Here is a 12,279-nt window from a genome sequence, read left to right on the forward strand (position 1 = left end):
TATGGTCTTACTTAAATAGGAAGCTCATTAATTTTTAATATTAGATTATGTAGTCTGCACTAATTATGACACAGTTGGTGTGATGCAGACTTTACCAGACCCAGATTTTATGCTGGGTCTGTAAATACATGGGTTTTAAATAGCAGGTTTTCCTCCTACCTTGTCCTGAAGAAAGGGCTGGTGTGTTTTGGTTTTAATTTCACATTAAAAGCATTTTGGTAGCTCTATTCCTATCAAATAGCACATCCGTTTCATTCCACGTTGCAAGCAGCTTCATTGCCTGTAACCCCTTGTTCTTTTATGTAGAGGAAACAAAATCCATAATGTTGAGACTGAATCTGTTTCTTCTCTGGGTGGTGAATCTGAACCTCAGCATGTCTCTACCCCTCAAAAGAGTGTCCTTTAAGCTGCAGTGGCTGCTGTGCCACAAGGACCAGATGTGGGACTGCCCTTGGCTGCTGGAGGGACAGTCACTGTGGTTAAGCTCTTGAGTCATGGAGGGTTATGGGCTGGGTCTGGACCTGAGTGTCATTAAGTTTCCAGGTATGTGATGTCCTGCATCTTCAGTTCCAAAACTAACTTGACGAGGAGGCTTTGGTTCTGCAAAGCTGAGAATCTGAGTTAGTTTCTAAAAATAATCAGTAGATGACAATGTACCTTGGAAGGTGCCACCTCATGAAGGAGGGTATTTGAGTTGGCTTAGGGAAATGTTAGCGTTAATGTTGAAGACTTGGCAGGCAGTACTCGAAGACACCAAATACTTCTCGGATATATTTTTGTATATCTTGAAAGCTGAATGTGAAAACCCAAAAGCCTGTTAAATTCACTTTTGAAGTTGCAGAGGGGGAAACGTGGAAAAGGTCAAGAAATGTAAAAATTTCAGTGAAGTTGGGATGTTAATTTGGTTGTGCCTGGTGATTGCTGTTCCTTTGCTTTGTACTTTTTAAATGACTAGCTTTGTAGGGATTTTTGTCTTTAAATGAATTTGATGATTTCAGAGGCTTCTTTTTTAAGTTTATCTTTTTATTACCCAGCCGCACAGTTACGTTAATGAGTTTGGTTTGCATTCTGCTTGGAAAGATTAAAGCTGATGGGGACACTTCATAGTCAATGGCGACATTGGTTTGCAGTTCTGAGAGTGCAGACTAGTTTTCTGTCAGTTTTCGAAGTTAAATGCTAATTAGAGATGTACAGTCTTCCCAGTTAACTCGCTGAGAAGTGGGCACTTGAATTCTGAAAGCAGAATCTGCCTTTCAGATGGGTCTAACTAGTAACTGCTGCAGACTCTATAGCTTGGAACCTTCCAGTACCTGAAGGGACCTACAGGAAAGCTGGAGAGGGACTGTGTATGTCAGTGTAGTGATAGAGCAAGGGGTAACAGCTTTAAGATGAAGGAGGGGAGGTTTAGATTAGATATGAAGAAGAAATTTCTTTCCTGTGAATGTGGAGCACAGGGTGCCCAGAGAAGCTGTGGCTGCCCCTGGATCCCTGGCAGGGTTCAAGGCCAGGTTGCATAGGGCATTGGGCAACCTGGGCTAGTGGAGGGTGTCCCTGCCCAAGGCCAGGGGTTGGAATGAGATGGGCTTTGAGGTCCATTCCAACCCAAACCAGTCTGTGAAAGAAACTACTTTTCTGTACAGTGTTGTATCTTGATGTCTAATGAAAACATGTCTTAACAAATTCCCTGACATCTCAGCCTAATTTTCTTCTGTTTGTATTCTTTCTGGATTTTAGCTTCTGAGTAAGTTAAGACTATTAACAAAATACCTCCACTGTAAGATTGTTTTTGTTTGAGCTTTTTAATAGTAACAGGGAAACCTGTGAAACAGTAACAGCTGCTTTGACAATGATAGTCCAATTGAGTTCAGTGTTTGGCTGTATTCAAAGACAGGGGACTGAGAAATGCTGCTTTTGTGGGCAGGAGAGGGCAGTGGTGCCTTTGACCAGCAAGTGTTGGATGAGGCTGCTCCCCCCAGCCTGCCCTGCTGTTTGTTCCTCTTCTTGTCTTCCAATTTATGGTCTCCTCCACTGTGTGCTCACACACTGATGCTCTCCTGCTGCAAATCAGAAAGTGAGGTAGCCTGTGGTAAAACAAACCTTAAAAAAACCCCCAAAAACCAAAAATAGAGGGTAGGAGGCCAAATTTCTTATGTTAGATTTGCTATTGAAGAAAAGGAACATAAAACTATTACCACTATTGATGGTTTACCTGGCAAAAAAAACCCCAACATTCTTAAATGTACACTGAAAATATGTGTGCTGGGGTAGGTAGTTGGTAACCACTCACTTCTGCCTCACTGGCTTGTTTTGGAGCATGTGAGGAAATGTGAGACTAGCCCTACGGATGGCAAGGAGATCCTGCTGTCTGTAGTAGTGAGGAGCAAATTCAGAGTTGTGAAGGTTACCTCCATACCCTCTGAGGAAGTCACTATTGAATTTGCTACAGTTCTAATCAGGATGTTAACCTGAAGGACAGAAGCTGTAGGGTATTTTTGCAAGAGCTTCTGATTGTTATTTGTTGAAAGGATCTGTTGATGAAGTGAAGGTGCAGTGGGTTTCTGTTGTGCCTAGCACTGAAAGCTAATTTAAAGGGTGTTGGGAAGATTAAGCTTCAAAGGCTTACAGATGGTAATTCTGCAGCAATATTAGGTTTTCTGTTTTGTTTTTTTTTTTTTTTCTCAACACAACTATACATTAAATGCAGCTGAGAGGAGACTAGCTGAGAAAGTCTATCAAGAGGGAACGATTTAGGTCACAGTTTCTCATCACTTGGAACCTTGCTATGGAAATACCTTATTCAGATGTGTAGGAGAAATGACCTGAACTGCTTTCAAGTGACACCTTGCTCCTCTGTGTGTTTCTATCTAAAACTGTTCTAGTTTGTTCTAGAGGACTGGTGTGAGATGAGAAAACGTAGCTATAAACTTGAGGAAAAGCTGCAGGCATCATAGGCAACAAGATGACTTTCTTCCCTTTTTCAAAGAGCAGGCTACTTGTAATTTGTTACTAATTGGACTTCTACTTATTTCTTGTTTTCAATCCTGTGCAATTTATCTTTTTGGTCTCACTTGCTGTTAAGCTGATAAATTTGAATATCCTGCTTAAGGTAGCCTGATGTTTTTTTTAAAAAAACTTCCTGCTTTAGTGGGAGACTCTTTCTCTCTGTCCTTGGTAGTTTAATTCCCTGTTCTACAAGATTGGTTTGCTTGAGTAGTTCCACTGACTCCCAGAGGACTCTGCATTCCGGCTCCTCAGCAGTGGCCCCGGTGTGTAAACCAGCCTCTAGTTTATGCTAACTTACAACTCCAACTTATTTTAAGTTTCCAGCCTTCTAGGGTGTAAAAGTAGCAGTTTCAGACTCAGTTTTTGTAGCCCAAGTGTCACTGTGTCTATGGTTAAGCCAAAGTTATTTTACAGTAAGCATTTCTGTCTATAGTAGCCAACACAGTTGTGGCACTAAACATGTTTTATGTTCTGTAGGGCAGTCATTAGCTATTAAAATTCTGTATTGAGTATTCTTCAGACAAAAAATATTAACTAAGCGGTTGTTTCATCATTTACTTTGAGAAATATTTTACAGTATTGATTTTTGTGTTCAGCCTAAAATAGGGGTTGTGATGCTTTTTTTCTTTGGAGCTGAGATTGGGAGGGTTTATGGAGCCATGTAATTCCTACAGTATTCCAAGGAAGAAATAAATTGCACAGGATTTCCACCCTGTCTTAAGCCCTTCAAACACGTCTGTTGCCCTTCTTAATGTAATTTGGCATGTTGCAAATTATGCAGATATTGGAGGTAGTGGTGCAATAAATTTTCTTTTAATACTTCAGTTACAGTGTTTGACCTGTCTGTGTTTATTTTGTGTGTGTTTTTCTTCCCCTAATAGGTGCAGGCAAAACACCCACTTTAGGAGGAGGATTCCACGCCAATCTGGGAAAGGAGTCACGAGCACAAACCCTACAGAACGGTACTTGCAAACTTTAGTCTTGTGGATGGGACTTTTTTTATTAGCATGGTTGGTTACAATTCATTTTTAGTTTTGGATGTGACCTCAGAACCTTGTGAGGCTGCTCATCAGTGAGTAGCCAAGTCTGCCCAGTGCTGATCTTAGGTCATGCTCTCATTTGGTTGTTACACCTGATCTATGAGGTCAGGTAGCTGGCTGACAAAGGGTAATGGCACCTGACAATACTAATATATTTTAAAAGGGCTTTTTCAAGGTTGACATGCCCATTTCACCTTTTACTGTCTGTTAACCAGTTGTAGCTTTTACTTTCTCAGCATTCAGGGTTCTTGAAGTGCTTTATGCATGTTTACTAAGTATAATTGTTCTAATGCTTCTGGTGTGGGTTAATGCATATATTTATGTACACTTTGTAGTAATCATATGCTTAATATGTGACTGCTGAACAGAGAGGGGTAAAATACTGTAGTGTCCAGAGGATATTTAAAGAAACATTCTCATTACATGCTATACAACTTAACACCTACATAATCTACACTCTTTAAAGAATGAATAAAACCAGCTTTTATTCCAGAAATAGAATGGTCTTCCAGTTTCAATAGCTGTTTCTCATATCAATGGACAGGAGTTGTCATTTTTTGCCTACTCTTGGAGATGACAGCTGATGGATTGTCATATCAAAGACTCAGAAGCTGACACATAGTTAATTAAGGGATGTAGATGGGTTTAACTGAGATGGTCTTCATTTTGGGGGGATATTTTAGATAAAGGTATCTTCCTACACTGAAGTCTCATACTTGCAACAGCAAATCTTATTTGATGTTATGCCTGCATAGGTACGTAACAGATAAGGTTGATCTGATACTGTATCTCCATAGCTATAGAAAGGGTAAGATTGATCTGCCTTATTGAAGTACAGCCAGATTGCTTTACTCAGCATTTTTCAGCTGATTTATATACAGATTGTTTTATATACAGAATGTTTTATTCAGCTGTTTGTTCTGAACAGAATTGAGCCCTGCTTCTTTGGCAGAGTAAAGCTCACACTTTGTGTGCTAGTTTCAGTGTCAGGTCCAAAGTTACTATCTTAAGAGTTTTAAGAATGCCTGTATAAAGTGTAACCTATCTAAGCAGTGGAATAAAAACATTAGAATACCTTCTAGGGTTTAGTGAAATTTGTCTTTGGATGAAGGCGCTTTTTAATCAAAACTGTAATTTCACCCAGGTATCTTAAAAATAAATCATCTTGTTATGCTTAAGAACTACCCACTTTCTTATCTTTAAAGAAAAGTAAAATGCTGAGGGGTGAAAATGCTGTCCTGTTGCTTCTTGGTGTGTTTGAATCCTTCAAAAGCCCCTTCAGTTATGCTGGAAGGTAATAATGACTAAAGACAGTGTAGGCGTTTCTCTGGAATCTAAACATGGCTTCTTTCTCAGCTGAGTGTTTGGGGAATCTGTCTGAGCATCTTCCTTCCCCCATGGCTTTTGTGTGTGGCCCGCTCATCCCTCATCATACACAACCATTCTGACTTGGCTAAAGCCTATCAGCATCATACACAAGAAATTAAAGATGCTTTAAATGAAATTATCTCCCAAACAGTTTTGAAACAGGGAAATAATTTGTCTTTTTACCTATACCTCTCCAAGGCTTTTTATGGGCTTGCTTTCTTTTTTTTTGTGGTCATGCTTTATATGAGAAAAAAGTACTTGCTCTTTGATTTTCTGTACCCAACCTGCATTTGTCATGCTGCCAATCTGTCTCTGGGAAAGTTCTTTTCAGTGAGCTAAGTGATGTTCTTGCTCAGTCCCAGGCATGACAACAGCAGCTGATATTTCAGGTAGAGCAATTGATGTTTGAAAGGCCTTTCTTTCTCTGCTGTATAATGAGCTAGTTGTCTGCTGTATTTAATCACACTTTTAGCTTTACATAGTTTTTAATTGCAAATTGAGCTGTGGCAGTGAACTTACAAAATCTCACCCTGTCACTGCGTGCCCGTGATCATGGCTTGCTTTTTTTTGGTGAAATTATGTTAATATCCATTATGTTTTGACTTGACAGTGTAGCAAGGTAAATGAACTTACTGTGTATGTAGTTTAAAGAAAAAGTATGGGGTTGTTCATTGAGTGGAACTGAAGTGAGCTGATAGTTGACTGTACTGAAAATGACCGCTTATCCTTGGGGAGTGCTGCTCTCATTGGTGAAAAAAAATGATGCTGAGCTACTCATCTATTCATTTACTGGTACCACCACATTTGCATTTCCAAAGTTAACTTAGTTGCAAATGAACTGCTGAAATTAGCTCCCTCTGGGATGCTGTGCAGCACAGCTTGTGAGCACGCTTCAGGAGGCCTGTGCCTGCGACTCGCGGCTCTGACGTCAAGGCTGCCCGCTACCTTCAGCGTTTCCTCATGTGTGGTGCTCTAGGCAGGCTATTGCTGAAGGGAGGAATCAGGCTCTGGAAAGCAGGGATGGGTGGCGGAGCCCAGATTGCTCTGGAGGATGTCCCCAGTGGGTTGGAGAGCATCTGAGAGCACGTGTGTGGTCTGAGAGCGCTGGCAGGTCTCGCACACTGTGCTTGCTCTGCTTGCCAGCAACCTGCAGGCTTGACACGACGCGGAGAAAAGTCCAGCAACTTGCTGGTTTTTTTTTCAAAAGCAACCACCTCCCCCTGCTTTCCCTTCCCTCCCCCATGTAGTTTGGGCCAAATTCTTCCTTGCTGTAATGTCTGTCTTTTCAGGGGAGGTGAAAGGGAGGTGATCTGGGCTCACTGTCTCTTATTTAATCACTAGCAAAGCAGCTGGGGTTGGCTGAATGTATGGTGCTGCTATTTATTGAGACTCTTAATGAAAGGATGTTTAGAATTAGATGAAAACCCGTTTTTCATTAGAATACCGAAGGTAATAATTCCCTAATGGTGTGGGTTTTTTCCCCCCTGCTTCATTCTGAAGTGGAGAAATGCAGAAGTAAAATCTCTCCACAAGTGCTCGACAGTTCTGGACTCTTCTACAAGAATCTCTAAAAATCATTGTTTTCTGCATTGGTAGGGTTGTTTTATACATAAACACACATGTTTGCCTATGGTTTTAGGTAGGTATATGTATGTGCTCTAAACAAAGCCACGGGCAAACCCTGAAGGTTTTACCATCTCCATAATGCAGCAACGTGTGGCAGTTCGTAGTCTGTGCCTCTCTTTTGGCTGAACCAGCTGATGTTTGTGTGTGTTCATTTGGGAATTGGCTGCTTATAAAAACTGGAGCCTTGTTTACACTTGCTAAAATATTTATGTAGGAAAGACTTAATACTGTTGTATTTGTTGATAATCAGTTTGATTTTTCACTGGGCAGTGCTGTGCTATTGAGCGTGCCGCGTGCTCCACAAGGTAGAGAAGCTCAGGTCCACAAACTGCTTCATATCTGTTCATATAGATTCTATGTTATTGTAGTAAAAACCTGCACATGTATGAAGGGAAGAGATGTTAAAGGGTTTGACAGAATGGCCAAACACTACTGTTTCAGTGAGAAAGAAGAGTTGCAAATGAAATACAGGGCGGTTTGACAAGACCTTTTCCTCTGTTGTCTGAGCCTCTTCAAAATACTCTGATGTCGCCCAACTTTTATGGTTCCTTACAGGGCTGAGATGCTGAGTTCTGTCTCTTTAAATCTCATTTTACAGCTCTGTGCCACATTACATAATCTCTCTAAATAGCCGGTTTATTCTTGTTTCCTTGCAGGCAATCTGCTCTCACTATATCCATGTCAGAGCTGTAGTTAGAAGGGAGTTGTTCTTGACTTGGAGCTCTGATACTTTCAATAGTCTTCAGTGGCCAAAAAGAAAAGGGAGAGGGGAAGGAAGGTCAATGGTGTGATTATAACTTGAAAGCTTCAGTTACAGATATTCAAATTTGGTTTAAACTAAGTTTGAAGATTGCAGCTGCATCTAGCTTAATCCAATTTCTGAACTGTTGTGCTGTGTTTCTAATCATTTCTTTAAATGAATGTGTGTTTTCCCTCAGTCCTCTTAAATACCAAAACATAGCTAACAGTATTTAAATGCTAAATGGGAAGGCATTTCTGAAGATGTTCTCTAATGCCTTTTCAATTGTTTTAATTTAAACTATTTGCTTAATTTTTTAACCTTCTTTGTCATCACTGATTTCATAGCTGGTTTATTACAAGTGATTATGGAGAGCTCTACTTCCTGCCAGAACTGTACAGCATGAATTAGACCAGGACAATATATTACACATGTGAAGAATAGACGTGTCCAAAGAAGAGAAACAGAGAACACTATTTAATGAAACTAAAACAAGGGAGGAGAGGATTAAATAGAATAATTTAAATTGGAAGGACCTCATGAGGTCCACAGAGTGGTAGCTTTGAAGCTGCATTAAGCTGCTCAGCTGCACCAGGCCCTGAGCTTTGAGTACCCCAAAGGAAGTATATGATAAAACCTCTCTGGACAAACTTTTCGTCTGATGCTTGACCACCCTCACAGCAAAGAACTTTTTCCCTCAGCATCCTCAGATGCATCCCATCTGGTCCACTTGTGTTATGTAGATTTTGCTTAGCTGAGTCCTTTTCAGTCTTCCTCTGTGTGGGTATGGCTTTCTTTCCTCCAAACTCACATAGAGAGACCTGAAAACAGACATTGCAACAGAGATCAGTGAGAGTCATGAGCTGCTGTAAAGCCAAGTTGCCACACACCCTGTCTGCTCAGCTTCCTGCACATCAATATGGGATGTCCTTGTGCTTTGGGGAAACTGTACTTGAAGACTGACCAATCCTCATGGACCACTTTGGCCTTCATGGCAGTACCTCAAGGGGTCCTGCTTGCCACTTCTCTAAACACACTGAAGCCTGCCCTATGAAATAGGGTTATCATTATGTTACCCATCTTCCTCACATCCCTTAAGATCTTAAACTTTATCATCTCAGGATTGCTGTAACCAAGCCTGCTGTTAAACGTTGCATTCTTCACCACTTGCTCCTTTTTAGAGAGTGGTAGTATTGCTTGTGCCCCACTGTCATTCCCTTCCAGTAGATGCTGGGGTGGTGAGACTTTGACATGATAACCAGGACATCTTCCAGTTGTCTAAAGAAGGCTTCATCTTCAGTATCAAGTGGTCTGTGGCAGGTGTTCATGACAGTGTTTTGTTTTAGGGGAGAAGAATGCATGTCTCTCAATGAGATCTCTTACATTTCTAATGAAGAGGGTCTGGGATCAGAGGATCTGCTGGAGGTTCTGTAAGGGTAGGATTTTGCCATGAAACTGATGGACATCCCACCTAGTTGAAATACTTGAGTCAAGATTTGCTGGTCTTCCTTGTTCTGTTCCTGTATTTGCTTAGCCAGAAAAGGGGGAAGTTGGAAAAGGCACTGCTAAAAATCCTTGGAACTGTTGGTTCAGTCTCTATGTGGACTTGGAACAATCTCTGTTACTTCCTTTAATTTAGAAGATTGTCCTTGAAGTTGAAAAAACAGAGAATAAAATTTAGTCTTAATCAAATGAGTTAACACATGACTTCTTAATTAATAATAAAAAAATATTTGTGTGTTCAAACACTGACTTGGCCTGTTGGTGACTCTGGAGTTAAAGGCATTTTTCATGATTCCTTTGCTCTGTCTTCTCCCCCATCTCTGTTCTCTTAGTTTAACAGTTGGCTGTGGACAAGAAAAAACTTGTACTAGGGAAGTGCAAATCTCTACTTAGAAAAACCTTCTAAAATTCTGCATCCATATGAAATGTCTTCCTTTGATAATAAAATTTTGGCCTCTTATATCTTGAAATTCCTCCCTGTTAACTTTGACGATTTCCATGTGACAGAGTAGGACAACATACATCACGTCTGTGGAATTCACTGATGGAGATTTATCGCCCTACAGACTCGTGTAGGTAATTGGAACCTGTCATTTCTCCTGAGAACAATCCTTTACTTAAAGACAGTTTACCTAGGGGGCTAATGTTTTTTTAAAAACATTCACTGGCTATAGTACCGTTCACAAGGAGATGAACTTGGATATTAGCAAGTCCATTTTCCTGCTTGTACAGTGTGGCAAATAATAAGCAACTGCCTGTCCTCCTTCCTTCCCCTCTAGTAATGTTTATAAAATTCTGTACTTGTAATCTGCCTCTTCTAACAAGCTTTTGAATTGAAACTATTTTAGCTTTGGAAGCTTGTTAGGCAAGCTTAAAAGTGTGCTTTAGTGGGTAATGTGGCTTTGGTTTGAATTCCGTGTAGCTGCTGCTCTCTTCTTTGATAATGGAGAATATGTATGGCACATAAGTGGCATAGGACTGTCTCTTAACTATTCAGACATGGCTTTCGAAGTGTTTGTGTCAGTTTGCAGACGCTGTTTCAAAACCTGAGGGGGAGCATGTTGTTGTTTTTTAATGCCATGTTCTCTAATAGCACCTAGTTCCTTTTTCATGTGTGAAGCGCTGTCTTGTTTTGCTCGCTGGAATAAATTGGAGAGCTGGTGATGCGACAGTGCAGGGAAGCCTTCCCTGAGCCTGAGGGTCTGCGAGTGTAATTTGCTGGTGGAGCTATCACAGCTTTCTTGGAAGATGGCTTTTCTTAAACAACAGCCTCAGCGTTAAACTTCTGGACCCTCAACAGGATTAACAAATAACAGAAAAATTCATTGCCTGTCTCCATCATTTTTATAAGGAAGACCATGATTTATTCACTTGTGTTCTTGCAGACATGTCTGTACTAATTTCAGCTGTGCTTGGCAGCTGGACGTGACTTAGCTGTGACCCCAAGCTGCTTTCATCTCATGGATGATGGTCTTGAAGGACCCAGCATGTGTCTGCTGGTATGGAATGGAGGCAGCATCAGCTCAAGTGTGTCTGAAAAGATGTGTAGGCATGTTCTGTTCCTGTTGTGGGGCTGTAATAACACCTGCCCAAGCACATCTGGCACAGTATCTCACAGGCATCCCGCGGTGGCCAAGGGAGCAGTATCAGAGCAGTGCATGTGGTGATGCTTCTCCACATTATCACCTCATTCCTTGTGCAGAAGTGTGTGTAGCTTTGATCGTGCTCCTTGCCTTCCCAGTTGTGTGAGCTGTCCTCCCAGATGGCTGAGCACTGCTAGAAAAGTCACTGAGGTAGATGCTTGCCACAGCAGCCTTTCTCAGGCAAGGACAGTATGCTGTTGGAAGACCCAATTGTAAATGTAGGTATTAAATATAAATGAATAGGAACTACAGGGCTCTGTACTGGATGTGAAATATGTGCTTGGTGGGAGGGTCCTATGTTCCATACAGCCACACCTACATATGCATCAGCAGACCGACCTATGTCAACCTCCTGCCCAGAAAACCCCAAAACCAAACCCTGGTCTGAGCCTGAATCAGAACAAGTTGGTGTGCACATGTGAGTTATTTTTAACCTGGATGATTGCTGCACTGGGATTTGTTGTGCTCCCCATAGGTAGTTGTGTCAGCCTGTAGAGCTGATAGGCAGTGGTGTGCAGGAGGGAATGAGGTGGTGTGAAGGGGTGGGGATGCCTTCAAACAAGTATTGCCACCCAAGGCCTTCACCTCAGAGCTGTAGCTCTGGAGTCCAGCTTCACAATAGGGATCTCCAACAGCAAAGCCAGTTTGATTCCTGCCTTTCCCACCCATCCTCACCTGCCTGTTCCTATTCCCCTCATCCAAACATGCTGGGCCTTATCGTTGGCAACGTGTTTGCTGGGGTGCTGCAAAGATCTGGGTTTCACAAGCAAAACAAACTAAAAAAGAATTTTCTTCTTTCCCTTTGATCATTTCACTCCTTCACATGCTACCACAGAGTGGAGGAGGGAATGGATGACGTGGAAAAGAGCAGGAGCCTCTTAAACCAGCTCTGCAGCAAGAGAGGCTGAACCCAGGTCCACGGTGTGAGATTCTTTCATTTTTTTAATTTTTTATTTTTTAAATTTATTTGAAAAAATATAACCCACTATCCTGTTACATTCAGTCCTGCACAGTCAGAGTGAAGGAAGGTGTTTTGTGTTCTTTTGGCTTGACTTCGTATGAGTGGGAAGCTTTTTAGAGATGTTCTGTTCATTGACTGCTGCTAGCAGATGGATGCTCTCTGCTTGAAGTGCCTCAGGCCTTTATATCTTCCGTTTTCTCCCCATTCCTCCTCCAAGCACACACCCTGGAGTGCGCAGGCTGTGCTAATTTAGTCACAACTTAAAAGGGAGTGATGAAGAAGAAATGCTCAACTCTAATAGAATTCTTGTCGCCCCTGACGTCTTTAGGGAGTGCTTTTTCATTCTGGGATCCCTAAGGATTTTTCCAGCAATGTCTATTAGCTGCTCTGTGATGC

General features: G+C 41.5%; 1 protein-coding gene across 1 annotated transcript in view; it reads left to right on the forward strand.

Annotated features, from left to right (window-relative positions):
* Positions 1-12,279, forward strand: part of BRF1 (BRF1 general transcription factor IIIB subunit) — a gene marked incomplete at its 5' end in the record, with an annotated part of 169,369 nt that overhangs the window by 10,280 nt on the left and 146,810 nt on the right. Inside the window, one exon of the mRNA XM_084270529.1 lies at positions 3,885-3,965. Within this exon, the coding sequence (XP_084126655.1) occupies positions 3,885-3,965 (81 nt within the window). The remainder of the gene's footprint in view (positions 1-3,884; positions 3,966-12,279) is intronic.

The sequence above is a fragment of the Gallinula chloropus genome (genome assembly GCF_964237585.1).
Source record: "Gallinula chloropus genome assembly, chromosome: 14".
Taxonomy (NCBI): Eukaryota; Metazoa; Chordata; class Aves; order Gruiformes; family Rallidae; genus Gallinula; species Gallinula chloropus.